Source organism: Prunus avium, chromosome 3, assembly GCF_965620075.1.
Source record: "Prunus avium chromosome 3, drPruAviu1.hap1.1, whole genome shotgun sequence".
Taxonomy (NCBI): Eukaryota; Viridiplantae; Streptophyta; class Magnoliopsida; order Rosales; family Rosaceae; genus Prunus; species Prunus avium.
The window spans coordinates 10,132,117-10,157,662 of record NC_142286.1 but is presented as its reverse complement, the minus strand read 5'-3'; the positions used below and the strand labels follow the sequence as shown (position 1 = coordinate 10,157,662).

Sequence of the window (25,546 nt, the reverse complement as noted above, 5' to 3'; positions counted from 1 at the left end):
TATTATTTTAGAAAAAAGACGATATGATATAATTGAGGAAAGAAGTACAATTCAAAATAGATAGGCACAAGCGAAGAGGATTGTGCGAACATCTCTATACATGAGGGATTGATCATCATCGATCTAATCAAGTAACTTACTCTCTCTCCGTTAAAAAGTGATTAAAGGGAACTACAAATCCTCGAAAAGTACACATTAATGACAGCGGGAAGATCTAATGTTCAAAGCAAATCTTGCAACAAGGTGATTTGTCACGCAATTAGCTATGCGGTGAATATGGGTAAAATCATCCCCAGTGATCAAAGACAACAAACATTTAGTGTCTTTTTCCATGGGACCAACTGAAGAATTAATTATCAGAAGACGAAGGCCTAAGTGGCGAGACGATGTGGAGAGCCACACTCTCAAAGCTTCCTCCACTCATTAAAATTTCAAAATTCCATCATTGTTGTCTTCCTTAGGGACACTAGTGACTAGTGAGATAGAGAAGCATATTAAGAACATCTGCCAAGCCTCAATTATTTGTATACAATCAGTCGCTTTCGTAGTACATAACAAATGGCTTTATCATTGTCTTCAAGTTAAGGAGAAAGTTTTGGATTTAACTCTTTAATCCATTGAAAACGTAATAAAAGAGTTCCTTATTTGTGGATGCGAAGATTATTAGCATTCAATTCTGATAGGGAGATGCCTAACTAACTATTAGGGTTTAGTTTAATTTCTCTTGACTTTATAAAAAAAAAGTATCGACTTGGAATCATTCTACCCAGTAATAGTAGGGTTAGAATTTGACCACCTATCAGTCTATCACACCTAATTTTTGGGTCAAGCTTGATATGTTTCTTTTGGGATATGGAATTAGCACTCGTTCAGTCTCTAGTATTTCATTGGATTTTACCAATACTAGGTCTTTCGTATACTATTTCTTTCTTATTCAATGTCATGCTTGAGTATATATGATTCTCATTCACAGTATATGAATGTATCATTCTAGTATATGTATATTGCTTGATGAGCATTACTGGATTGTTCTTAATATAATAGATTATATTAAATTGCATTAAGATTAGATAAAACATTGCTATTTTGTGTTTAGTTACGGTATCTCAAGGCTCGAGCACCAAGGTTAAGGCTGATTTTCTTGTGTCGGGTTATTGGTTTGGCTCTAGCGAGATAAGTTCCTCAACTTTCTTCATGGTATAGAGTTAGTTCGCCCATATTCTTCGTCCAACGTGATTTTACCGATCTACTCATATTATATTATGTGCATTTATATATTAATATTTAATAATATACGCTTGAATCCATGACATATCAACTAATCAGTAACACTTGCGTAATGATATAACGGTCATATTAAGATGGTGACGTGTTATATTATAATTGGTAGTCTCAAAAGCTTGAGCACGCTTGACAACCAAACGTTTCTGCACCATACAGTATTGAACACGTGGAGAAGAGAGCTTGCCGACACCTTTCAACTTACAGAAAGCTTAACAAAGTCAAAAAAACTCTATTGGAATTCAGAATTTCTCATTGAATTTTAATAGTGCTAATTTACAAAAAAAAATTAGGCAAAAAGTTGTTCATATAAATTCAAACAGTCAAACCGCGCGCCCTCTCCCCCGGATTTTATTGGACTTTTTTTTTTTTTGGTCATAATGCTTGTTGTATTCAAACCCAAAAGGGTAAAAAGATACAAAAGCAGGCAAAAGCCAGATAGGAGAGGAAACCAACAACAGAGAAGTCAGACAAGTCTAATGCTCCATCGGAGCCTAGTATTATAGTCTTAACCCCCACCAAATAAAAAACTGAAATTAACTACTAGTATTGCCATCCTGTGGTGGGCATGGCAGACCATCAGAATTTAAAACTCCAACAAGAGACAATGGTGGTCTGGTGACCCAACTTTTCAGTTCCATAGCTCTCAAACCAATCGAAGCTGCTGCATGAGCTGCTCGATTTGCACATCTAGGCACCCAATTCCAGGCCACATCATCCAAACACAAAGATAGATTACGAATTTCATCAATCATTGGCGCGATGACCCAAGAGTTGTTGCCAAACCTTCCACGCAAAGCATCAATTACCACCTTGCAATCAGATTCTAAAATAATCTTCCCCATTCCCCTTTCTTTTGCAAAGGTAATTGCACAAAGGCCAGCGGCAGCTTCTGCAACAAGGGCTGAATCGCAGATGACCGGGGAGGAGAGGCCCCCACACCAAACTCCATTTAAATCCCGAATGACCACTCCAATACCACCAGCACAGGAACCAGGGCACCAGGCACCGTCAAAATTAACTTTCAAAATATTGCTAGTCGGGGGAGACCACCGAGATCCTCGAGAGATAGAGCTGGGAGGCGAAGCTTGTGTAGCCATCATTATCACTCCACCAACAGCAGTGGCACCCACAAATTCATTGCAAGCCTCCCTAGCACTTATAATAACCCGGCGCGGGTCCGGGGTGGTACCATCAAAGACAAAGCGACACCTGGACTTCCAGATTTCCCAACAAATGAAGCTAATAAGAGACAAACAGTGATTAAGCTCCGCCTTGGTAATGCCTGGAATCAAAAGAATTCCTTCAAGCCACCTGTCAAAGGACGTGATTCTCTGATGGTCAATCCTGTAAGACAGCTCAGAGCCAAACCATACCAGTAGGGTCCAAGGGCAGAGAAAAAGGATGTGCTCAATGGATTCCTCATAACACTCGCAAATTGGGCAAAGAGGATTACTAACAATTTTCCTTCTGAACAAGGACAGTCTTGTGGATAGGGAGCAAGAAATAGCTCTCCAGAGAAAGTGTTTGATTTTGGGGAGTGTTTTGATTTTCCAAATGGACTTCCAGACAGTTTCTGGAATAGAGTGGGAGGAAAAGTTGTGGGTTGGTATGATTGTGTGGAGCCTTGCATGAAAACGGTGATAACCCGATTTCACAGTATATGTGCCCACAGTATTCCAAGGCCATACAAGTTTATCTGCTCGATTTGTACGGCCAATCGGAGTACATCTAATACGATCCAAAGTTTCCCTGCTTAACAGGGTGGAGATGCCATCAAGAATCCAAGTATGATTATGCTTGTCCATTATATCTTTAACAAGTTGAGGGGCAGATGGGGGAACGGGTCTGATAGGTTGAATGACACCAAAATGCGTAGATGAGACCCACCTGTCAGTCCAAATACATGTAGTGGCGCCACTGAACACTTGATACCTAGCATCCTTGAGTAATGCATCTCTCCCATCCAATAGACTTGCCCAAGCCCAAGAGGAACGAGATCCTTTTTTAGCCTTTACGAAATCACAGTTGGGAAAGTAGCGAGCTTTTAAGATCTTAACCCACGTAGCATTCGGGTTTTGTAGTATTCTCCAGCACTGTTTAGCTAACAAGGCAAGATTGAAGCTGGAGAGGTCACGAAACCCCATCCCACCATCACCTTTTGCTAATCCAAGCCTCGACCAGGACCTCCAATGGAGGCCAGATCCCTTTTCAGATTTACCCCACCAGAAATTCGCTAGTGCACTAGTTATTTTCTTGCAAGTTCCTTCTGGAAAGCGAAAGCAAGTCATCGGGTAGGCAGGGACCGCAGTAGCAACAGATTTTATTAGTATTTCCTTACCCGCCAGTGATAACGAGTTTTGCTTCCATCCCTCAATTTTCCTACGAATCCTCTCAAGAATATAATTCAGGGAAGCCATTTTGGACCTTCCCCAAATAGTTGGCAGCCCCAGATAAATCCCCGGGTTGTCCACACCATTAATACTCAGTAAGGAGCATAAGCTTCTTCTAGTTTCCTCAGGTGTGTTCAAAGAGAAGTAGAAGCAGGATTTCTGATAATTTATGCATTGTCCAGACGCCAAACAATAGCTATCCAGAACACCTTTTAGGTTCCTGCAATTAAGCACATCAGCCTTCACAAAGAAAAGGGAGTCATCAGCAAAGAACAAATGCGAGAGAATGGGGCATCGCCGGGCAATCCTAATTCCAGTGATCTCGCCCTTGCTGGCGGCCTTTGTGAGGTTCATAGAGAGGGCTTCACTGACCAGTAAGAAAAGGTATGGTGAGAGTGGGTCCCCTTGTCTCAAGCCCCGGGAGGGCTTAAAGGAACGGCCGGGTCTGCCGTTAACAATGACAGAAAAAGACACCGTAGTGAGGCAAGCTTTGACGAGGCGAATCCAGTCACTAGCAAAGCCCATTTTTTCCATAAGAACAAACAAGAAGTCCCACTCAATACGATCATAAGCCTTGTTCATGTCAACTTTTATGCCAGCTTCAAAAACACCACCAGTTTTTTTCCTCTTTAAATAATGAAAGGCCTCGTGCGCTACGAGGATATTATCTTGGATTTGCCTTCCCGGGACGAAGGCATTTTGGTTATCTGAGATAATATCCGGAAGAATCATTTTCAACCTGTTGGCCATCACCTTTGCTAAAATCTTGTAAGAGTTATTACAAAGTCCAATAGGCCTAAACTGGTCAGTGTTCTCAGGATCAGGAATTTTTGGGATGAGAGCAATGAAGGTCTTGTTTAGCTCCTCTAATTGACACCAACCCCTCTGAAAATCACACGTGGCTCCAACGATTGATGATTTCACGATATTCCAAAACTGGTTGTAGAACATCCCAGGGAAACCGTCAGGGCCTGGGGCTTTGTCAGCTCCAAGTTGTTGGGCAGCAGTTTTAATTTCATCCTCATTGAAAGGCGCAAGCAGGAGAGAGTTCATTTCGGGGGTAACAATCCTATCCACATTGTTTAACGTGCTTGACCAATCGCGAGGGCCAGCAGTTTTGAACAGGTTGCTAAAGAAACCGAAGAATTCGTTTCTAATTGCATGCTCACCGACCAACCAATCTCCAGAATTATTTCGAATTTTGAGAACACGATTTCGTTGTCTCCTTTGAATGGTGGTTAGATGGAAGAACTTTGTATTTGAATCCCCAGACTGCAACCAATTAACTCTTGACCTTTGCCTCCAAAATTGCTCCTCCCACCGCCACATTTTATCCAATTCAGCTTTGAGAGATCTTTGCTTGGGTATGGAAACATCAGATGCGTTAGCATTTTGCAGAAGACCAAGTTCCTCCATCACCTCATTGATTCTGATTTTGCAGTTCGGGAAATGTACCTTATTCCACTTCAAAAGTTCAGTCTTGCTAAGATGCAGGTTTTGAGTCCATTGATTAACATGTGTGTTGTTCTCTTTGGGCCTCCATGAGCGCTTCACGATATTTCCACACTCCTCCTCTTTGAGCCATCGTGATTCAAAGCGGAATAACTTTCCTTTTTTGATTTGGCAGATTGGGTTGCTATCAAGCAAGATTGGGCAATGATCAGATCCCACCCTGGCACAGTGAATAACACAGGTGTTCTGCCAATTCTGTTTATAAGAAGAAGAAAAAAAAACCAAACATAGGACCCCGACAAAACAGATATGATGAAACTTACAAAAAAGTCCAAGGAAATGGTAAAATTGTAACACGTGTTACATTCCCATTCAACGATGTATTCTTTTGGTCAGCCGTTCAACTTGGTACTAGTATGGATTCTAACACCATAGGATTAGGCCTTTACAAAATATGCGTACCTAACACTCTAGGTATTATCTGTGGACAAGTGACAAACACACACGGGTATATGTATGATCTAGCGTAGCGTATTTTGTAATTTAAGTAGTTAAGAGTGTGATTCATGCATTCAAAATCTTAGTGTTTGATGTGAGATATATGCGGAACGTGTTCTTCATCAATCGGTGATCAACTCCAGCTTCGATTCCCCATAACACTTTCCTGGGGTAGAGAAAATTTCTTTTTCTTAATTGATGTTCATTTGAATTTAAAGCAATCTCAAGAAAGTGTTATTATGTTACAACAATACTAGCATCAATAAATGCATGGAGTAGCTGTTGCCCCTGCCCCACTAGTGTAGTGATAAGGAATTTTGTCTCCACCCAGTTGATCCTGGGTTCGAGTTCGAGACATGACATTATAAAATGGGTGTGATTTTGCACTCCTTCCCCCTCCCTAACTATTGGCCAAAAAAAAAAAAACCATGGAGTTTTCGTATAACCAACACCCAAATACAGAAATTAAAGAATCATTATGTAATAAACTTTTATTTAATTTGTAGAATGAAATGATATGCCACCCAGGTTTTATAATAATTTTTTACAAGTTTACTCTTACGTATACAACTTGCCTATTGGTTGGCCTCTAGCATCTTTCTTGGATGTGATCAATAAGAATACGAGGGAGGCCAAACAATTGGCTTTGCCTTTCTGGGCTGCTGCTCCCACCCACGGTTATGGCCATTAATAATCGGCAATTAAATATAAGAATATCGGTAATAAGGTTTAGGGCTTTTTTTTAGATGGAAAAAGAATCTTGGGTTTAGTTTAGTAGTAGTTTATTGAGCTTAATTGTTAATTGAATCCACATATTATCCATCATTTTGAGTTAGTCTAGTGGCTACAATTATTGCAATGAAACCTTTTTTTCTCTGCAGCCACTAAACCAAAGTGAATTATTCACCATGAGCACTCAAAGCAGCTGTGATTGGCCTTTTGTGGTTTGTTTGTATTTGTGGCTAGCGAGCGGATTTTTTAGCTGAATTCATCGCAATAATAGAATTTCTCAAAACAAAAAAAGAGCAGTTGTGATTCTAATTATGGTATAATTACAATTATTAATTATATAAACAAGTATCTTTATGCAAGCAACCATTACATGAAGTTTCTCTCTTTTCTCTCCAACCAAAATTAAAATTTTTAAAACTCTCTAGCTTCAATCTTCCCCTATGGCCAGAACATTATAATTACACTACTGGTTCCTGGCAAGTAAAAATCTTCATACCCTTTCATACAAAGAAGAGAGAGAGAGAGAGAGAGAGAGAGAGAGGTAATGCGCGTCTTTTCCTTAGTTCCCTCTTCTTCTTTTTTCGATTACCCAATACAATTGGATAAGGTCATTTTCAACTTTCACATAATTTAAGAAGACGTCGAGAAGAAAACTGAACAAACAGTAAAACCAGATTAGATGTGTCCATCCATACATATACATCCATACATACTTTTAATAAAGTCTTATAAAGTAGGGTTTTGCAAATAAAGAATATAATAAACAGAGAGAGAGAGAGAGAGAGTGTCGGTGGCACTTATTAGAAGCTTATAACAGACAAACCGGTGGGCAGGCAGGTCTCCACTGTGATTTTTTTCCAAAGCTCTCTCTCTCTCTCTCTCCGAGTCTCTCTAAAACCATTTCTCAATCTGCACGAAATACAGATATTTTGCTAAGGTATATGTAGCAAGAGAGAGAGAGAGAGAGAGAGAGAGAGAGAGAGATCATCAGAGTGTATGTGTATGTGTGAAAGAGAGAAGGGTGCAGGCCTGGCAGGGCAAAGGAGCATAGCGATTAGAGTGAGTAGTGGTGGTGGGGGGTATAACAAGAAAAAAATCAAAGGCAGAAAGAAAGTAAAAGTTATCAAAGAAAGGTTTATGGATTTTTGGCACAAGATGATCTTCCCTGTCCGCCGCGTCTGGCTTACTGTCTCTGCTCGCATCAAAGCTCGCAAAAATGGTCAGTTCACAATTTTTTGTTTTTCTTCTGTCCACATATATAATATCTCTGTTTTTATTTATTTGGTTATTTCTTTTATACATACCATGTTCTCATGTTCTCGGTAATAACGTCCGGACGTCCGGAGAAAATATATATAACATAATTGGGATGAATAAGAATTTAATCTCTATTTGTTTTCAATAAGAAGCAAAGTTTTAGTTTCATTTCTCCCTATCAATAAGTCTTCTTTTCTTTGTGATTGAACAAGTTCTCCAATGTTGATCCATCATCAGTGATTTAGTGCTGCATTTTTTTATAAATTTTTTGCTACATCATTAAATGGTTTTTTTTATAGGCTAGATCCCACCTCTCTCTCTCTCTCTCTCTCCCTCTCCCTCTCCCTCTCCCATGATCTCTGGCCACCACATCTCATCCCCTACTTCTGGAGTTGTGGTCCCTTTCTGTATCCCCCATATTTATAATTATTTTAACAACACTTCAACATCATTAGCCACATAACAGTGTTCATATTTCAATATCTTTGATTTCCCTCATTAAAAAACTAAAGTCGTTTTCTTTGATCCGACTTGAACTAATATATCTTTTCCCTCCCTGTTTTCTTTGTACATTTTTTTAACATATATAGTTTACCCTTACAAGCAACTGAATTATTTTTTCCAATTTGCATCTCTTTTTATTTTACCACAAGGTCAAATTTATCTAAACATGTATATATAATAAATATTGTCGGTGCTTGATTAATTGAATTTGTCAAAATCAACGATCGGTTTGGTTTTAAAATATTTAATCCCAACTGCCGATTGATGACTCTGCATGAGAAAGTCTTACAAGATTAAATAAATTTGAAGACTCATGAGTCATACCTAAAAAGTACAAGTGTGGCTTTTTTTTTCCCCTCTAATTTTTAATAATTAATTAAGGGGGCTCATAGAAAAATAATTAATTAAGTGGTTCTGGTAATTGGAGATTACTTTTAATTCATTTTGTCAAAAAAATAAAATAAAATAAACAATAGTATTTTCTTGTGATGATGTGCTGCTTTTTCATTTGAGCTCGCATCTCGCTGGCCTCCCCACTAAGCAAGTTGTTTCTTACCAAACCTCCACAATTCTCTAGTGAATGCTTACAAGTTGAAGTTGGCGTCATTTGTTTGCTAGGCGCAGGATTCATTGAATCATTGTGGATGCAAATTCATCGTTTTCTAAACGATTTTGAAATGTTGATTGATGTGTGATTAACATAAAAAAAAATGAACAACGATTGTCGACACCTTACACACGTAGCTATATAGGCAACTTTTTCTTGCATATATTTTCTTGCTTAGAGCTACGGTTATAGGAATTCTTTAAATTTACTATTATAAATATAAAATAACTGATAATTTATCCAAGTTTAATATACTTTGCCATTTGAGAAAACAAGCTTTGATTCCATCATGAGGGGAGTTTCTTTCCACCACCACCACAACCACAACCAATGATGAATTTAACCAAACCTTTCAAATAGTTATAAAAACAGAGTTTTTATTTTGTTTTGTTTTGTTTGTTTTTTTTGTAATTTCTTGCAAATAGGCCCAAAAGAAAAAGAAGATTGGCACATAGATTATTGAAAGATCCCATTGCTGGTGCGCTACCCACTAGAGTAAATTAAGGCGGGCCAAAGCGTGTGTGATTGTACGGAGTTTCCTAGTTAGTGATTAACTCCTGCCATTCAAATTGATGAACCTCCTTGCAAGGGACTTGTAGCGAAAGTGATTAAGATCAATTACAGGGACTTGTAGCGAAAGTGATTAAGATCAATTACCCGTGCACTTGAGATTTTAGGTTCGATTTCCCCCTTTCTCAATATCTCTCTCGTATAAAAATAATAAAAAAATTGATGAACCTACTTTAGGGACCATCCAATTTCTATTTTACATCTCATAAAAGTAGTCACCAATCTTCTGTTTTGTCTTTGGGTCGAAAGCTGAGGGGCCTAAAGAGATAGGATCAACATCTTTATTGATTCAACTTGATGTCCACCAGATCACTAAAATAGCGGCCTGACAACAACCTCGACATATTATTCTAATCACTATCTTGAGCATGAAATTTCCCACACCAAAAAATATCATTGTCGACAGTTGATGTTTGTTGTTTGAACCACTAACATCTCTGCCACTTGGAAGCATCTTGTATCAGATGTATCACATGATATCCCAACTACCTGGGACATCATCATGATAAGTGTCACATTATTTCTTTGGTTGTGGTCAATATATTAATGGCTAACATGGGTTCAATTAAGTTGGTTTTCTGGAATCTAATCTAACTTTTTTTTAATAACAGTTGATGTGTGTTAGACCAGTTGGTCAAGACAATGAGCCCGCTTTCCTTACACCGAAGTTCTTAAACTGATGTATCAAAACATGAACAATGTATTTGATTTAGAATACTTATCAAGAAACTAATCTGTGGTTGCTAACTCTTTGGCTAAGAAGGGACATTTTTCTTTAGATACTTGTATTTGGTTTAGAATCTCATCTCATGTCACTTACAAGTCTTGTTTTGGAGCAGGTGCTGGACTTTTGAAGCTTCATGACGATGTACAAACCTGTGGATATCAAGATGTGCAGGTGATGTGGCAGATGCTGAGCAGAGACACTGAGCTGACAAGTCACCATTCCAAACGCAAACAAAGACCCTTCTGGAGAGTTTTTGAATTTTCTAGCAACAATAGTAAACCGTCACCACTCTCTTCAAATCATGCATGAAATTAAACAGTCAGATACTATAAAAATAGTGACAATTAATAATGTGTTGCCGCTGCCCCAAAAAAAAAAAAAAAAAAAAAAACATGACATTTGGCATCATATTTTTACCGTCAAATTGCTCCAAGACTTACAGTGGCATATGGTACACAAGCTGTTGCAGGTGTCAAAACCACAGAGTGATATAAGGTGAAATTGTGTATCTATTTTCACCTCTATTGTGTGTAAATTAGTACTATCAGAGATGACCCAAGTGGTCGTTTGTAAATATGAATAATGTTTTTCATTGAAAAATCAGAAAAAGAAAAGCAGTTCATTCAAAAGAGCCTCCATACATAGATAGAGAGCTCATTTTTCCCTATTATCATTTGTAAATATAAATAATATAAGTTGATGGTTCTGAATTTCGTAACTGAGTTTGACTTGCACCATGTGTAACGAAGTTTGAAATTAGAATAATGCTACTGTTACCACATTTACAACAATAAAAATAAAAACAAATCGTCAAAAACAATCTATCCATCTTCTTCGACGTGTATGTGGTAAAAATGCATTTAAGAAAATCACAATTTTTCCAAAAGGTTAAAAACGAAGAACATGTTATGCTGCTAACTTATCTTATTAATAGGATACAATCCATGAAATAAAAATGATGAAAACAGAAATAAATGGAGATATATAAAATTACGTATCCTTACTAATATGTAAATAAGTTAAACTTGGTAGCCAAGTTAATATAGAAGAAACAAACATCCAACATAACTACACATGCTACAAAATGTGTTACCTAAAATTCAGGTAGAGTAAAAGACGAGCACCATTGCTACATAGGGGTGTATTGAATTGGGATTTTGGTGGATATTGTAACAAAAAAGAAATTTTCCTTTCAAGAAACAAAAAAGAACTACACTGCAGAAATATTACTTACAAAACAAACTATTTTGGTGTTAAAATCTTGGAAACGACCCCATCCATCGGGTGCTTGGTAACATTACGTTCCAAAGATAAGCCGGAGAATTACAAGAGTCATCCTTAGACGAGGGCAAAGAATACTCATTAACAGGAAAGAATACAATTGTATAAAAGAACAGTTTAAGAGAGGGAAGATTAAAAGGGGCCAGAAAACGAAGGGGGTGCCATAAGGCCTTCGGTTTTCTTCTCTTCATTTCTTTCGTATTAAGTCCCTATAGATGTACAAAAAATATTAACTAACTTTTCTTTAACCGCCTTCTTCTGTCGTCTTTTGTTAATCAAATGTCCAATGAAATCATTATAGACAATTCTGCTTACTGAATCTGTCATCCAACAAAAAGCCTGCCAAATCTAGAATGCATAGTGTGCCTGCAATGCATTCATTATAGTCATCATCACCACTTCATCACAAACGGAAACAGAAGAAGGAAAAAAAAAAATACAAGCAAATTAAGAAGCTTGCAGGCAAAGTTAAAAATTTTCGTATAGACAACTATTGTGGAAAGATTTTTAAAAAAAAATAAGAAAGAAAAAAGAAAAGAAGCTGAAATCCAACTCATAAGAAAAAATAAATAAAACGAATGTACGGCCTTTTATAGTATAGGGCATGACCATTGGGGGGCAGCGGGGGGTTTCTAAAATGCCTACTTTATATACCTCAGCTGCAGATTGAGCAAGAATAACAATCTACAACCCTTTTGCTCCCTCAAATTAAAGATGACCTAATCCCACTTTTCAAACCAAATGCATTTAAAATTTCCAAATTAGGTAAACTACAGAACAAGTCTTAAAGTGGTCTAGCAGAAATTGTATTATGTTATAGAAATTTAGAACTTGCTATTGTATCAAAAAACTTAAACATTGGGTAGGTGTAGTAAACTACCTGTACAAGAGACGCATCAAAATGGCTGATCACTTAACCGCCTTGCAGTACCTTACATGGGTCAAGCTGTCCGCTGCAGTAACTGGAAGGGACAGCAGACAGTTCCTGCCTTCCCTTCCATTCTTCACCAGGTTTCAAAGTAATAGGCTTCTCCACACAAGCAGCCTCAACACAGAGCATATGCTTGTACTCATCATCCCCAAAATCAGAAATTGCCTTTGCTTTCTTATCCCATGGATTCCAGACCACTGCAATGGAAAAGGACCATCTGATAAACACTAAAGCCAAGTTTTGTTTTGTATGCCATAACCACTTACGCAAAACATGCAGAACCTTCTATGTTCGCTCAATTGACTTGGTATCTAGCCATAGTTAAATAAACAGTAGAATTCACTTAACAAAATAATAAAAGACAGATTGGTTCTTTGTTATTTCTTTTAATGTTTACAATTATCATAACAGCTTGTCTAAAATTATCAAAACAGCTTGTCTAAACCCTATACACCTTCATCAAAATACAGCCTTTAATTTCTTTGATAAGTTTCTCAACATAATATAGTTTTCTAGCAAAGAAAAATGAATGAACAAAAACTCACCAGCATCTGGAAGTCCGTCCTTCCGTAACAAAAATGTTCTCTTCCTCTCATGGTCCAGAATAGCAATTTTTGTAGGCGTACTCAGATAAATTTTGTCCACCTTGACAATGAAAGTATCATTTACTAACAAATAAACATATATATAAGAACCAAAACAAAAGTGTCAAAAATACAATGCATCTGGATAAGGACAAACACTAACTTCTGACTCGAATGTTATTGCATCCCCTTGCTCAGTAAATCGCTCTCTACCCTTCAAGTTGTCCAGATAATCCAGTGTCTCTAGTCCTTCCACTCGCACTTCACTAAACAAAGACAACATGACAGTTAATGTGCAAACCACACAAAAGGAACACTTTCCAGCAATGGATTATGTAGATGCACATACAGGGATCTCCATTATGTATTTAACTAAAACTTCTGCTCGCATTTAAATATCACAGCTAGAATGTGGGATGTGTTATTGCCCCTTCAAAAACAATATTAAAAGATAATTTATTTAGTTTAATTGTCTACTAGAATATTTCTTATAATGCTAGAAATGGCATACAATGCAGATCAGAACTAAACAAAATCTGACGAATGTTACCCTAGAATATCATTTTACCATTCCATTTTCACAACCCGATTCTGAAAGGAATTATAACCTGGTGTTTTAAATAAATATATGGCTGAACTAATACTGGTTAAATAACAGCAAGGGCGCAATAATAGCATATGTTTATGATGCTTGCCAGTCAAATACAGCTGCCCAGGAAACATGAATTTGATTATAAAGAATTCAAAACAATAGCAAGAAATTGCATCACTAAACCTGATATCAGTTACGAAAAGATAGGTGTGATAAGCGAAAGTGAACATAAACGACTTTCCATCAGTGTTTGTATTTCGGATGCGGGAAGTCAACATCAAATCTCCTCCTGGTCCTAGAGTAACCCTAAGGCGAAATTCATATCTGCAAGTGATTGCTATTACATCATTACTTGACCGAGCAAACAGAGATCCATGGGATTGCAACAAACATACATTAAAGCAAAAACGAAAAACAAAAATGAATAAGAACTGACATATTTGAAATCTAACACTTCGTAGAGCATAGAATTGCATTCTAATGAACTGATTGTGCAAAATTATAACACTATAATCACATATGACGTTCTATGATATGTCTGTGTATGTATGTGTGTATAAACAGAAGCACAGTTCTGGAATTTTCCTGTTCCAGCCACCATGGAAGCAATTACATGCTACCTTAGCTGAATTAAACATGTAATTATCAAATTTAAGTCCACTACCTGTGCGACCAGATCTTTGAATCCTCTTCAGAGGGTTTAAGGATTAAATCAATAAAAGCCTTGTTGCCGCTATTTGTTGGAAATGGAGGGGGATCATGATCAATACTCCAAAACCTATTCCTTGCAAATCCATGTTGTTCAAGAGAACCATGACTTCCAAACTGCATGTGCCAACTAATTATTAATTTTTTTATAAAAAGAATACCAAAGCAAATAAAACAGAAGATAAAAGATGAGAAACTCCTACTTGCGGAAAGCAGATTGGAATTCCTCCACGGATAGCCTTAGGAGACTTAAAAGTAGCCTGCAAGAAACATGCATACATTTTAGAAAAGGAGGGGGGAACACATACTGAAAACAATCTTTAGGCCTAACAAAGATCAGATTATCTCATCTCATCCATATGTTCCTCAACAATCATTCTCCCAATATCCATCATCTGAGTTTGTTCTTTTTAGTTCTATGTCCTCTCTAAGCTTTAAAGCCAGCCACGGAGCTACGAATGCAACAGGGCTACTAAGCAAGATTCCCCATATAATTTTAATTTGCTGTCCACATTTAAATTTTTTCTAAATTCATTTGGGACATAATAAAGAAAAAAGTTTGAAATCATCAATAGAATGACAGGTTCAAGCTACATCAAGTTTGTGTTCTACAAAAAGGCTGAAAGAGCGCTTCTTAAAAGTGGGTTATCAGGTTCAAGCTATAACTATGGCATCGATCGCTCCAAGAGGTTTATTGGGTGTTTTGCATGAAAATGGGTTGCATTCTGCAAAATGACTTAACTGTTTAATAACATCCGTGACAATATACTTATCTCTTTTAAATAGTTTTCTCACAATAAGTAACAGCTGAAATGTAAGTTGCGCTTGTGCGGATAATATCTAACATGCACGTTTTGTTTTCCTAGTCCCTAATGTGACTGAAAACCAATCAATAGCATATGAATAACTAGAAGTAACTTCAAGAAAAGTTATCAGTTATGTAAAGATAAACAACTTCCGTGCAACATCTCTACCAAAATGTGATACCTTGCTACTAACAAAAAGCAACTCTTCCCCATATTCATTTTTCCATGATGTAACTTGACCGCCATACAAATACACCTGTTTCAAAAGTAGAAAAAATATTCATTAGTAATCTAAGAATTAGCCTTAGATGTCAAACTTGAGGACTCATGCACGAAATATAGAGGAACACTCAAGTTAACACCATACAGGCAGAATTCATGAGATTGAATAAGGAATACAGTCAACAAGTTGACAACCACATCACTCTAAGACCATAGATTTTCTTTTAAAGAAGAAAGGAATGAAATATTACACACGGAAACTTTGTCAAAGAAGAGAATATTGGTACTATGTGGAATGTACTCAAATGCTTTAGCAAATCAATACTAAACACTACACATGCTCGTGAGTGTGTGAGCCACATCCAAACACACACACGAAGCATAGTAGTCCAGAAAAGTTCCATATTATGCGGTAAATTTAAAATACCAATGGCATTCTCTACCATAAGGTTGTAGAGTTAACATAGGTTAATGGCACACAAACTTTCAAAGAACTTTTTGTACTATGAGATCTATGACATATAACAGGAAACAGAGTAGTGTTTAGCATGGGAACGTATACAAAGGTGCAAAAGCCAGAACATTTTCATCTTCTGTAGCAAAGTTAACATAAAGAGTAGCCAAGGAGTTAAGAGTTCACATAGGTAAAAGGCACATAAACTTATTTACAGATGTTTATAACTATGAGAGTTATAAAATATAATAAAATAGAATAAAAGTAATTGACAATCCACACTCTTACTATTGAATAGATCACATGTATTCATATACCCACTGCAGCACTGACCAATAATAGCACATTTAATCACCATAAATTGAATCTATCCCTTACAGAATCTATCCCTTACAGAGGACACATGCTTCAAATCTCTTCGTCCATTGAGGACAGTAAAAATTGAACCCAGAAGCAGTATTCTGACTCATTTGACCCACCACTCTTCCATAAAAAGAACCTCAGGGGAGGAATGTTGTCCAACTAAACTTCTGTAAAATGGTCACACACTCAAAGTAGCACACAGCCAATACTAATATGTACTTAGCATCACAAATGGACTGGAATCAAATCCACTATACACTCTGAAAGCCCAAATATGTGGAACAAGACGATTAGAGCAACCGCCCGCACGTCTAAACAACAATTACCTTTCGGAACTGATAAGATATTCAAGAAATTGAAGCTCCACCGAAGGAAAAGGTATGTAGATAACATTCTACACCGACAAAAGCAAGAAAAGAGATAAAAATAATCAAAGATTACCAGGGTTGAAATTGCATTGATATATTTTTCTGTTTTCTATTTCTTCCTTTCAATCACAGGATTCAAGCAATAAAAAATTTCAGTAAGCAACGATTCTATCTGTTATTGTTGAACCATACAAATTGCAATTCCATACTTGTATACAAAGCTCATCCTATATCTAAGGACATCCAAAAGTAAAATATATATATATAAATAATTAAATCACGTAGAATTTTACATAGCATATGAATTAAATTGAAAATTCGAGGACAGCTGCATGTATCTATCACAATTTGGTTTCAAGATTCTGTGCCATTTTAAGTTTCTAACAAAAACAGAATGCAACAGTATTCTGTATAGAAATGATAATGAATTAATCAAAAGATCGGAGAAAGAGAAGGGTTGGTACCTCAGCGGAAGTGCCTCGAACCTCTCTGAGAACGACCTTGTCAAGGCCATTTGCGCCCTTACAGTGCTCCACAAACACCTTCTCTCTCTCCCGAGCACCGGAAGACATCTCTCTCTCTCGCTCTATTATGCCCTGCAATTTTGAACCTTTTCTTTTTTTTTTTTTTTTTTGGTCATAATTTTGAACCTTTTCAGATCCTATACTACGCTTCATATATATTTTTATTTTTACTTGTACAAACTATCTTGGGGAATCTTTATATTTTCTTGGCTGATGTGGGAGATTCAATAGGTAATTTGGAATATTCAATATTATTGTTTGACGATATTTTACAGGAGATTGCCGAACACCCCAAAACTAGGACCCATATCGAACTTGACCCCTTAAATTAAAAAGTTAGTTAATTTAACACTCGTATTAATTAAAATATTCAATTTAGCTTTTACCGTTAAGTTTTATTAAAAAAAATTTGTTAGCTATAAGGGTAAATTTGTAATTTCAAGTCAAATAAATAATAAATAAATCAAAAATATATATATAAAAATTAATAAGAAAACTATAATAATAAAAAAATATATAAAAAGCCCAAGCAAACTCTCTCTATTCTTGTAATCAATTCCCAATCTTCAACCCAACAATCAATTCCCAATCAAGCCAATCGTCACAAAACCCAGGCCCCTCCTCCTTCAGTGAAACCAACTGCAACATCGCCGAAACGATCACATCACCACCGACGGCAAAAGCGCTTATGGGCTCCCCTTTCGATTCCGATTCCGAGCCTCACGAGAAGTCTCTTTCGTTCTAAGAGTTTCAGGCCTACATTGAGGATATTTTGGAGAAGGAGCCTTGTGTCTTTTCTGCCGGTTGAGGGAGGAGGCTTGTAGAATTGTTGAATAATTGAAACACCTAGTCTGTAACAGAGGAAAGAAAGAGACGGAGGAAGAGGCGAAGAGATAGGGAAATGAGGGTGAAATTGGATATGAATACAGCTTATGATAGGATAGAGTGGGACTTCCTTGAAACGATCATGCAGAAGATGGGCTGATCCAATTGGTGATGAGTTGTGTTACCACTGGACAACTTGCGGTGCTTCTAGAAGGTCATCCAGGTCGAAGCTTTAAGCCTTCTCGTGGTTTAAGGCAGGGTGCTCCAACTCTCTAGGGAATATTTACTAAGATATTTGTGGTATTTTAGTATGCCAGAGGTCGACGACCCAGGAAAATACCTTGGTCTTCCTACCATTTGGGGAAGAGCCAAACGTGAAGCTTTGCTCTACATAAAAGAAAAGAAAAGATTTTGTTGAAAATTCAGGGCTGGAAACAACAACTTTTGTCTCAAGCTGGTCTTGAGGTCCTTATAAAGGCAGTGGCACAAGCTGTCCCTCAATACCCTATGAATATTTTCTTATTTCCCAAATCTGTATGTAGAGAAATTGACTCCCTGCTATCCAACTTCTGGTGGGGCCAATCAAGAAGGGAGAAACGAATTCATTGGCTTAGCTAGGAGGCTCTAGGAAAACCAAAGAATAATGGTAGCATGGGCTTTCACAGCCTCCATGAGTTCAACCTTGCCCTGTCACCAGGGAGTGGGAGCTTTCACTTGTAAGGCAGCAAATATCAAACCAGGAAGCTTCTGTAATTTTTGGTATTAGACTTACTGGGGAACATGATCGACTAATTTGGCCTTTTGAGAGGATGGGGAGTTATTCCATGAGGTTTGGGTATCACTGGCTTCAGCAGGAATCTGATCATATACATGGACGGGTCCCATCTTCTTCTTCAGTGACTGATCCTAAAGTTTGGAAGCTTGTTTGGAGTTTGGAAGCCCCTCCAAAAAATCGTAATTTCTTGTGGAAAGCTCTCAGGAATTGCTTAGTTACTAAAGAAAACATGTCAGGAGGAAGATAAGTTCATCCCTTACATGCCCCATTCGCTGCAATGAGCTTAAAACTGTTGAACATATGCTTCTTTTATGTACTTGGGTGGTGCCAATTTGGTTTGGAGGGTAGCTTAATCTAAGAATAGACAAGTTCTCTATCTCCACTTTTGCTAACTGGCTCCTTACTACAATTGGTGATCTGCCTTGCAATCCCACTAACTCTTGCAGGACCATATCTGTAATTGCTTTCACATGTTGGCATATTTGGAAATTGCATTATAAGATGGCCTTTAAGCAAAGCAGACCCTCTCCAGATATAGCTATAAGAAAGTCTCAAACAACCTATGTATAGTTCACTAGTGTGCAGATCCACAAGAATGTTGTTGATGCCCAAAATGGTTCGGCCAAGATTGAGTCCAACTTAATGATGGTGTGTGATGGATGATGGATGAAGGTTCGGACCTTCGGCATGTATGTGAGGACTTGGCCAATTTATGAACATACTAAAGACAAGATATATGTGGTTCACCCTTAATGAATGGGCTACGTCCACAGGGAAGATGTTCTCATTATGATATTGTTTACATTTGTACAAGGGGATTAGACCCAAAGATAAATGGAAGAAGGCCTAGGGCCTAAGGTACAAAGTTAGGAGTCTGGAGCCCAGGGGTCAAGTCCCCGGGTCTGGAGACCCAGGACTCGAAGGCCAGACTAACAGGAGAGTCCTGAAGAGGAAGCCCAGCTTAGTTCCAGATCCCCTCTTAAGTGGAGAGTGGTATGCTTTTATAGGTGAGAGGGAGTCTTCACTTCTTGTAGATTTCCGATGTGGGACTCCTCTTGCTTTGCTTAGAGTTTCTTCTAGTTGCTTGGTCAGTTATGGTGTCAACAGTAGTCCCCCAAGTTCGCGAGTAAGAAGGTACTTCTTGCTTGGGGATTTGTAATCTTAAGTGCACTGGCCGAGCAACACCGTAGTTTGTCTTCCAAGTCGTATAGTGCACTATCCCCAGTCCCCCAAGTCCCCGGGTAAGAAGAACTTTGGAGGGAGAGAAGTTGCAACAAAAAACCAAAGTGGTTTGGAGGGAGAGAAGGTTTTTTTTTTTTTTTTTTTTTGAGCTAGGTCAGCCAAAAATTGGCAACTCCCCCAAATTTCCTTCTGCATGTCACCTACCGTTCGGTAGGTTCAATTTTTTTTTTAATTTTTTTTTTTTTAAGCTAGGTCAGCCAAGTAGCTAGCCAAGTGGGCATTTTCACTTCCCAAATTCCTTCTGCACAATGCCTACCGTTCGGCAGGTGCAAATTTTTTTTTTTTTTTTTTTTTTTTTTTTTTGTGGCTAGGTCAGCCAAAAATTGGCAACTCCCCCAAATTTCCTTCTGCATGTCACCTACCGTTCGGCAGGTTCAATATTTTTTTTTTTTATTTTTTTATTTTAGCTAGGTCAGCCAAGTAGCTAGCCAAGTGGGCATTTTCACTTCCCAAATTCCTTCTGCACAATGCCTACCGTTCGGCAGGTGAAATTTTTTTATTTTTTTATTTTTTTATTTTATTTTTATTTTTTTTGTGGCTAGGTCAGCCAAAAATTGGCAACTCCCCCAAATTTCCTTCTGCATGTCACCTACCGTTCGGCAGGTTCTTTTTTTTTTTTTTTTTTTTTTTTTTTTGGTGGCTAAGTCAGCCATTTGCTTCGGTAAGGGAGCAAAGCTTGAGGGTTTAGCTTCCTTGCCGAACGGTAGGGAGCGTGGAGAGAAAAATAGAGTCCCACACGGGCTTGGCTTTTGAGGCTTCGGCATGGAATTGGAGCCAACATCAAGAGCTGGCCTTTTAATGTTTCGACAAGAGAGCTGGGCATTTTAGGAAGGGCCAGGTCATGTGGGTTTAGCCTGGGCATTTAGCAAGGGCTGGGCCGCAAGGGCTTCGGCAAGGAGTCTAGTTATAGTTTGGGCTGGCACGAGTGTCTAGGGGCTAGGAGATCTAGAAGCTGGGAGTTTTGGAATTTGGAAGGAGGCTAGGCTTCGCAAGGAGCCAAGCTGCAGATTTGGCTAGGCCTGAGTGTTGGGCTAGGCGAGGGACCAAGGTGCCGATCGGTAAGGGCCATCTATGGCTTTTATTGAGCCTGTTTTGCTCAAGATAAGGCTAGGCAAGGGCTAGGCCTAAGTACTCAGCTTGGCCTTAGGAGTTTGTTTTGGAGCTGAGCCTTCGGAAGGGGGCTAGGTCCCTTGGATACTGACATAATTTTGGAGTTGGGATGGCGAAGGCGATACAAAGCTTTGCATGTTGCAAGGTAATGTTCCTAGGCTCGGGGTGCCGAATGTGGGCTTAGGCATGGGGGGTGCTGAAGGCATGTTGCAAGAGATGGGTTTAGGCACGGGGGTGCCGAAGGCAAAGGGGATGCTAAAGGCACAAGGGTGCCGAAGGCAGAGTGGTTTGCCAAACGCACAAGCTCGCATGTCACAAGGCATTGTGCCTAGGCACGGGGGTGCCGAAGGTGAGCTTAGGCATGGGGGCGCCGAAGGTGAGCTTAGGCACGGGGGTGCCAAAGGTGGGCTTAGGCACGGGGGTGCCAAAGGTGGGCTTAGGCAAAGGGGTGCCGAAGGTGAAGCTAGGCACGAGGGTGCCGAAGGCAAATGAGATGCCAAAGGTGACACAAAGCTTGCATGTGGCAAGGCAATGTGCCTAGGCACGGGGGTGCCGAAGGTGAGCTTAGGCATGGGGGCGCCGAGGGTGAGCTTAGGCACAGGGGTGCCAAAGGTGGGCTTAGGCAAAGGGGTGCCGAAGGTGAGCTTAGGCATGGGGGCGCCGAGGGTGAGCTTAGGCACAGGGGTGCCAAAGGTGGGCTTAGGCAAAGGGGTGCCGAAGGTGAGCTTAGGCAAAGGGATGCCAAAGCTTGGATGTTGCAAAGCATGGAGGTGCCAAAGGTGGGCCTAGGCACGGGGGTGCCGAAGGCGAAACAAGCTTGCATGTGGCAAGGGGAAGAGCTAGGCACGAGGATGCCGAAGGCACAAGACTTGCATGTCGCAATATAAAATGCCGAAGGGCATGGGGTGCCGAAGGTGCCAAGCTTGCATGTCGCAAGAGGAAGTGGCTAAGCACGAGGGTGCCGAAGGCATGAGACTTGCTTGTCGCAATATAAAATGCCAGAGGGCATGGGGTGCCGAAGGTGCCAAGCTTGCATGTCGCAAGAGGAAGTGGCTAGGCACGAGGGTGCCGAAGGCATAAGACTTGCTTGTCGCAATAATGCCGGAGGGCATGGGGTGCCGAAGGTGCCAAGCTTGCATGTCGCAAGAGGAAGTAGCTGGGCATGAGGATGCCGAAGGCATAAGACTTGCATGTCGCAATAATGCCGGAGGGCATGGGGTGCCGAAGGTGCCAAGCTTGCATGTCGCAAGAGGAAGTGGCTAGGCACGGGGGTGCCGAAGGCATAAGACTTGCTTGTCGCAATATAAAATGCCGAAGGGCACGGGGTGCCGAAGGTGGGCTTAGGTAAGAAGATGCCGAAGGCGAAACAAGCTTGCATGTGGCAAGGCATGGAGGTGCCAAAGGTAGGCTTAGGCACGGGGGCGCCGAAGGTGAGCTCAGGTACGGGGGTACCGAAGGTGAGCTCAGGTACGGGGGTACCGAAGGTGAGCTTGGGCACTAGGGTGCCGAAGGTGGGCTTAGGCACGGGGTGCCGGAGGTGAGCTTAGGCACGGGGTGCCGAAGGGGAGCTTAGGCACTGGGGTACCAAATGTGAGCTTAGGCACGGGGGTGCCAAATGTGGGCTTAGGCACGGGGGTGCCAAAGGTGGGCTTAGGCACGGGGGTGCCAATGGTGGGCTTAGGCACGGGGGTGCCGAAGGGGAGCTTAGGCACGGGGGTGCCAAAGGTGAGCTTAGGCACTAGGGTGCCAAAGGTGAGCTTGGGCACTGGGGGTGCCGAAGGTGGGCTTAGGCAAGAAGATGCCGAAGGTGAGCTTAGGCACGGGGGTGCCAAAGGTGGGCTTAGGCACGGGGGTGCCGAAGGTGAAGCTAGGCACGGGGGTGCCGAAGGCAAATGAGATGCCAAAGGTGACACAAAGCTTGCATGGGGCAAGGCAATGTGCCTGGGCACGAGGGTGCCGAAGAGAAGGAATGCATATGTGCAAATTTTATTATTATTTTAAGAAATTTGGGTACCTTGTGGATATTTGAGCTTGTGGCATGTCCTTGGAGCTGGGCCTTCAGAGCTTCGGCAAGGGCTTGTCCTTCGGCAGGAAGAATGAGGGGCTTGATCCCGCGAGTTTCCAAGTTCTTGGTAGGTAGGCCTCATGAGCTGGGCTTTGGCAAAGGCCTGGGGTTTGTGCTATGTGGAGCTGGGCTTCAGCGGGGGCTGGGGGCTTCCAGATTTGGAAAGGGTGTCTTGGGGGGCACTTTACGAGCTGGGTCCATGGGGGTCCGAGTGTTCGTTTAGTAGAAAGGCCAAGGTGGCGCGAAGGTGTGTTTGAAACTTCAGCAATGGAGTTTTATGCGATGTTGGGCTTGAGCAATGGCCTTGGGGCCGGGTTCCAAAGCTGGGCTTCGGCAAGCCTCCTTGACCCAGGTGGTGGCTAGCTATGTTGCACGGACACGGGTACGTCGACACGGGAACCCGACACGGCGACACGGCGACACGGAAAATCTCAAAAAAGTAGGACACGGCGACACGGCGACACCGAAAATCTTAAAATAATAATTAATTTTCAATATTTCAATGTCACATAATTCCATAAAATAAAATAAATAACTCATGTTCATCATCCATACATAATAATTAATACACCACAAAATAAAACATAAATGATCTAACTCTCAATCTTCTTCAATCATCTATGTCTTCATTTAGAAAAATGTGAAAATGTGATTACATACAAAAACGTGAAAATGCATACATAAATTTAAAAATCACATGTTTCTTTCTAGATTCTGAGCCACCCGAGGCATCATGCTAATTGCCTCTATTTTCTCTTATTTGTAGAATCTGCAATAGCTCCGCATGATCATTGTTTCTCTTCCACAGTGCTTCTACATGCTGGTTGGCACAGTAGAGCCGCCTCTGCAAATCCGCCACCTGAGCTTTCAAGGAGGCTACTTCCTCGGTCAGAGCTCCACACTCTCGCGTCCTCGCCAGTAATCTTATGCCCAAATTTGTAGCGGAGACTGCTTGGAGAACAGTTAAATCATGAGACTCCTCCACCGCGGCCTTGTCTGACCTCTGTGCCACGTGCAGATGATCTGCTGGTGTGAGTCTACTAACAGTCATGCCTCCTGGCAGTACTACTCTTTTCGGCATTGCCTCAGCAAAGTTTGAGGCTGAACCATGATGATAGGAGGAGTTTGGGAAGATAGGGTTTGGAGGAGCGCCTACCTGAACATTCGATGGTGCAAGTGATAACTCAATGTTGAGATCATCAATGAGCTTAGATGAGGATGCCATTGTTTTGTTTCTGGATTTTTTTTTTTTTGATGGTTTTCCTTGAGTTTTCAAGAAATGCGGGGTAATCCTACACTTCACCGATGAACGGTTTAAATAGACATTTACTGATGAGGGAGCCGACATCCACTTCGGATCCCCAGATTGCCCGTTACTTTCACCTTACTTTTCTTGTTTTACCTCCGCGTTTTCTGGTGTTTTATGCTTTTACCCGTTACTTTCACCTTACTTTTCTTGTTTTACCTCTGCGTTTTCTGGCGTTTTCTAGTGTTTTATGTTTGATGATGGTTAAGCATTTGTTTAAATTTTTTGTTGTAGCATTGTATGCATTTAGGTTTAAAAATGTGAATGAGATGAGATTCATTTAGGTTTAAAAAATGTGAGTGAGATGAGATTCATTTAGGTTTAAAAAAATCTTTTTCCATTTTTAACCCATATTTTTAAAAATATTTCAAATCAGTCCACCAAAGTTTCAAAAATCACGTTTAGACCCCAACTTTTATTTTCAAAATTTCAATATGGTCCCTGCCGTGTCTTGACCGTGTCGGAGCCGTGTCTTGACCGTGTCGGCGGCGTGTCTTGACCGTGTCCCAGCCGTTGACCGTGTCGGAGGCGTGTCGAAGGCGTGTCGGAGACGTGTCGGCGTGTCGGCATGTCGGACACTCCGACACTCCAGTAGTTTGGCGTGTCGGTGCAACATAGGTGGCTAGGGTTTTGAGGGTAGATTCGGATTTTTAGAGGCTGGGTCCTTCCGTTTTTGAAACGTAGCTGGGGCCTTTTTATAGCTGGGCCCTTGTGCTTTTATAGCTAGGGTTTTTATACCTTCGGTAAGGGAGTCCAAAGATTGGAGATAAGGGCCAGGGTTTGGGGAGAGGAGGTGCAAGTCCCCTATTAGCTTAAGACATGTCGTCACCTTTTAGCTTGAGGGGCTGGGTCAGCCAAAAATTGATAAGTCACTCCTTCACCTTCTGCATGCTCCCTGCCGTTCGGCAGGGAAGCTAGGCTCCAAAATATATTCGGAGCTGGGTCCGTAGTTCAGCTCGGAGGAGGTGCCGACCGGCAAGAGATATTCGAAGGTATTTTGGTGAGGGGCTGATCTGTCTTCGGCGAGGAGTGGGTCTAAGTGCCTAGTTTTTGCATCGAGTTGGAGCTGGGTCCGTGGTGTCGTTCATCATTTGTTCGTGGAGGGGGGTTCATCCAATCTAGGACCGTCTAGGGTCTGGGTCCTTGACTGACGGCAAGGAAGTGATTGGAGCCTTTCGATCCTTCTGAAGTGTGGGCAAAGTTTTTAGCTGGTCCTTCAAGGCGTTCGCGATTTCTCTTGGCTTCAATTGGTGCCGTGAGGTTTCAAATGCTTTTGCCAGAGCTGGGGTGTCTTTGGCAAGAGCTTTTGAAAGATAGATAGATGGCTGCAAGGGTTTTTGCGAGGAGAAGACTCAAGTTCGTTCGGCAA

The 25,546-nt window shown here is 40.5% G+C and overlaps 2 protein-coding genes across 2 annotated transcripts; one reads left to right on the top strand and one right to left on the bottom strand.

Moving 5' to 3' along the window:
• Positions 1–7,119: 7,119 nt before the first annotated feature.
• Positions 7,120–10,650, top strand: LOC110767469 (elongation factor). Its single transcript, XM_088250182.1, has 2 exons — positions 7,120–7,575; positions 10,134–10,650. Exons 1-2 carry the CDS (start codon positions 7,353–7,355, stop codon positions 10,328–10,330), a joined length of 420 nt encoding a protein of 139 aa, XP_088106308.1. The 5' UTR covers positions 7,120–7,352; the 3' UTR covers positions 10,331–10,650.
• Positions 10,362–18,235, bottom strand: LOC110767470 (putative glucose-6-phosphate 1-epimerase). The gene is made up of 10 exons (XM_088250181.1): positions 16,981–18,235; positions 16,795–16,940; positions 15,105–15,179; positions 14,321–14,377; positions 14,074–14,234; positions 13,593–13,733; positions 12,981–13,083; positions 12,779–12,878; positions 12,183–12,430; positions 10,362–11,668 (listed from the first exon to the last, which is right to left on the bottom strand). Exons 2-9 carry the CDS (start codon positions 16,900–16,902, stop codon positions 12,216–12,218), a joined length of 960 nt encoding a protein of 319 aa, XP_088106307.1. The 5' UTR covers positions 16,903–16,940; positions 16,981–18,235; the 3' UTR covers positions 10,362–11,668; positions 12,183–12,215.
• Positions 18,236–25,546: the final 7,311 nt, after the last annotated feature.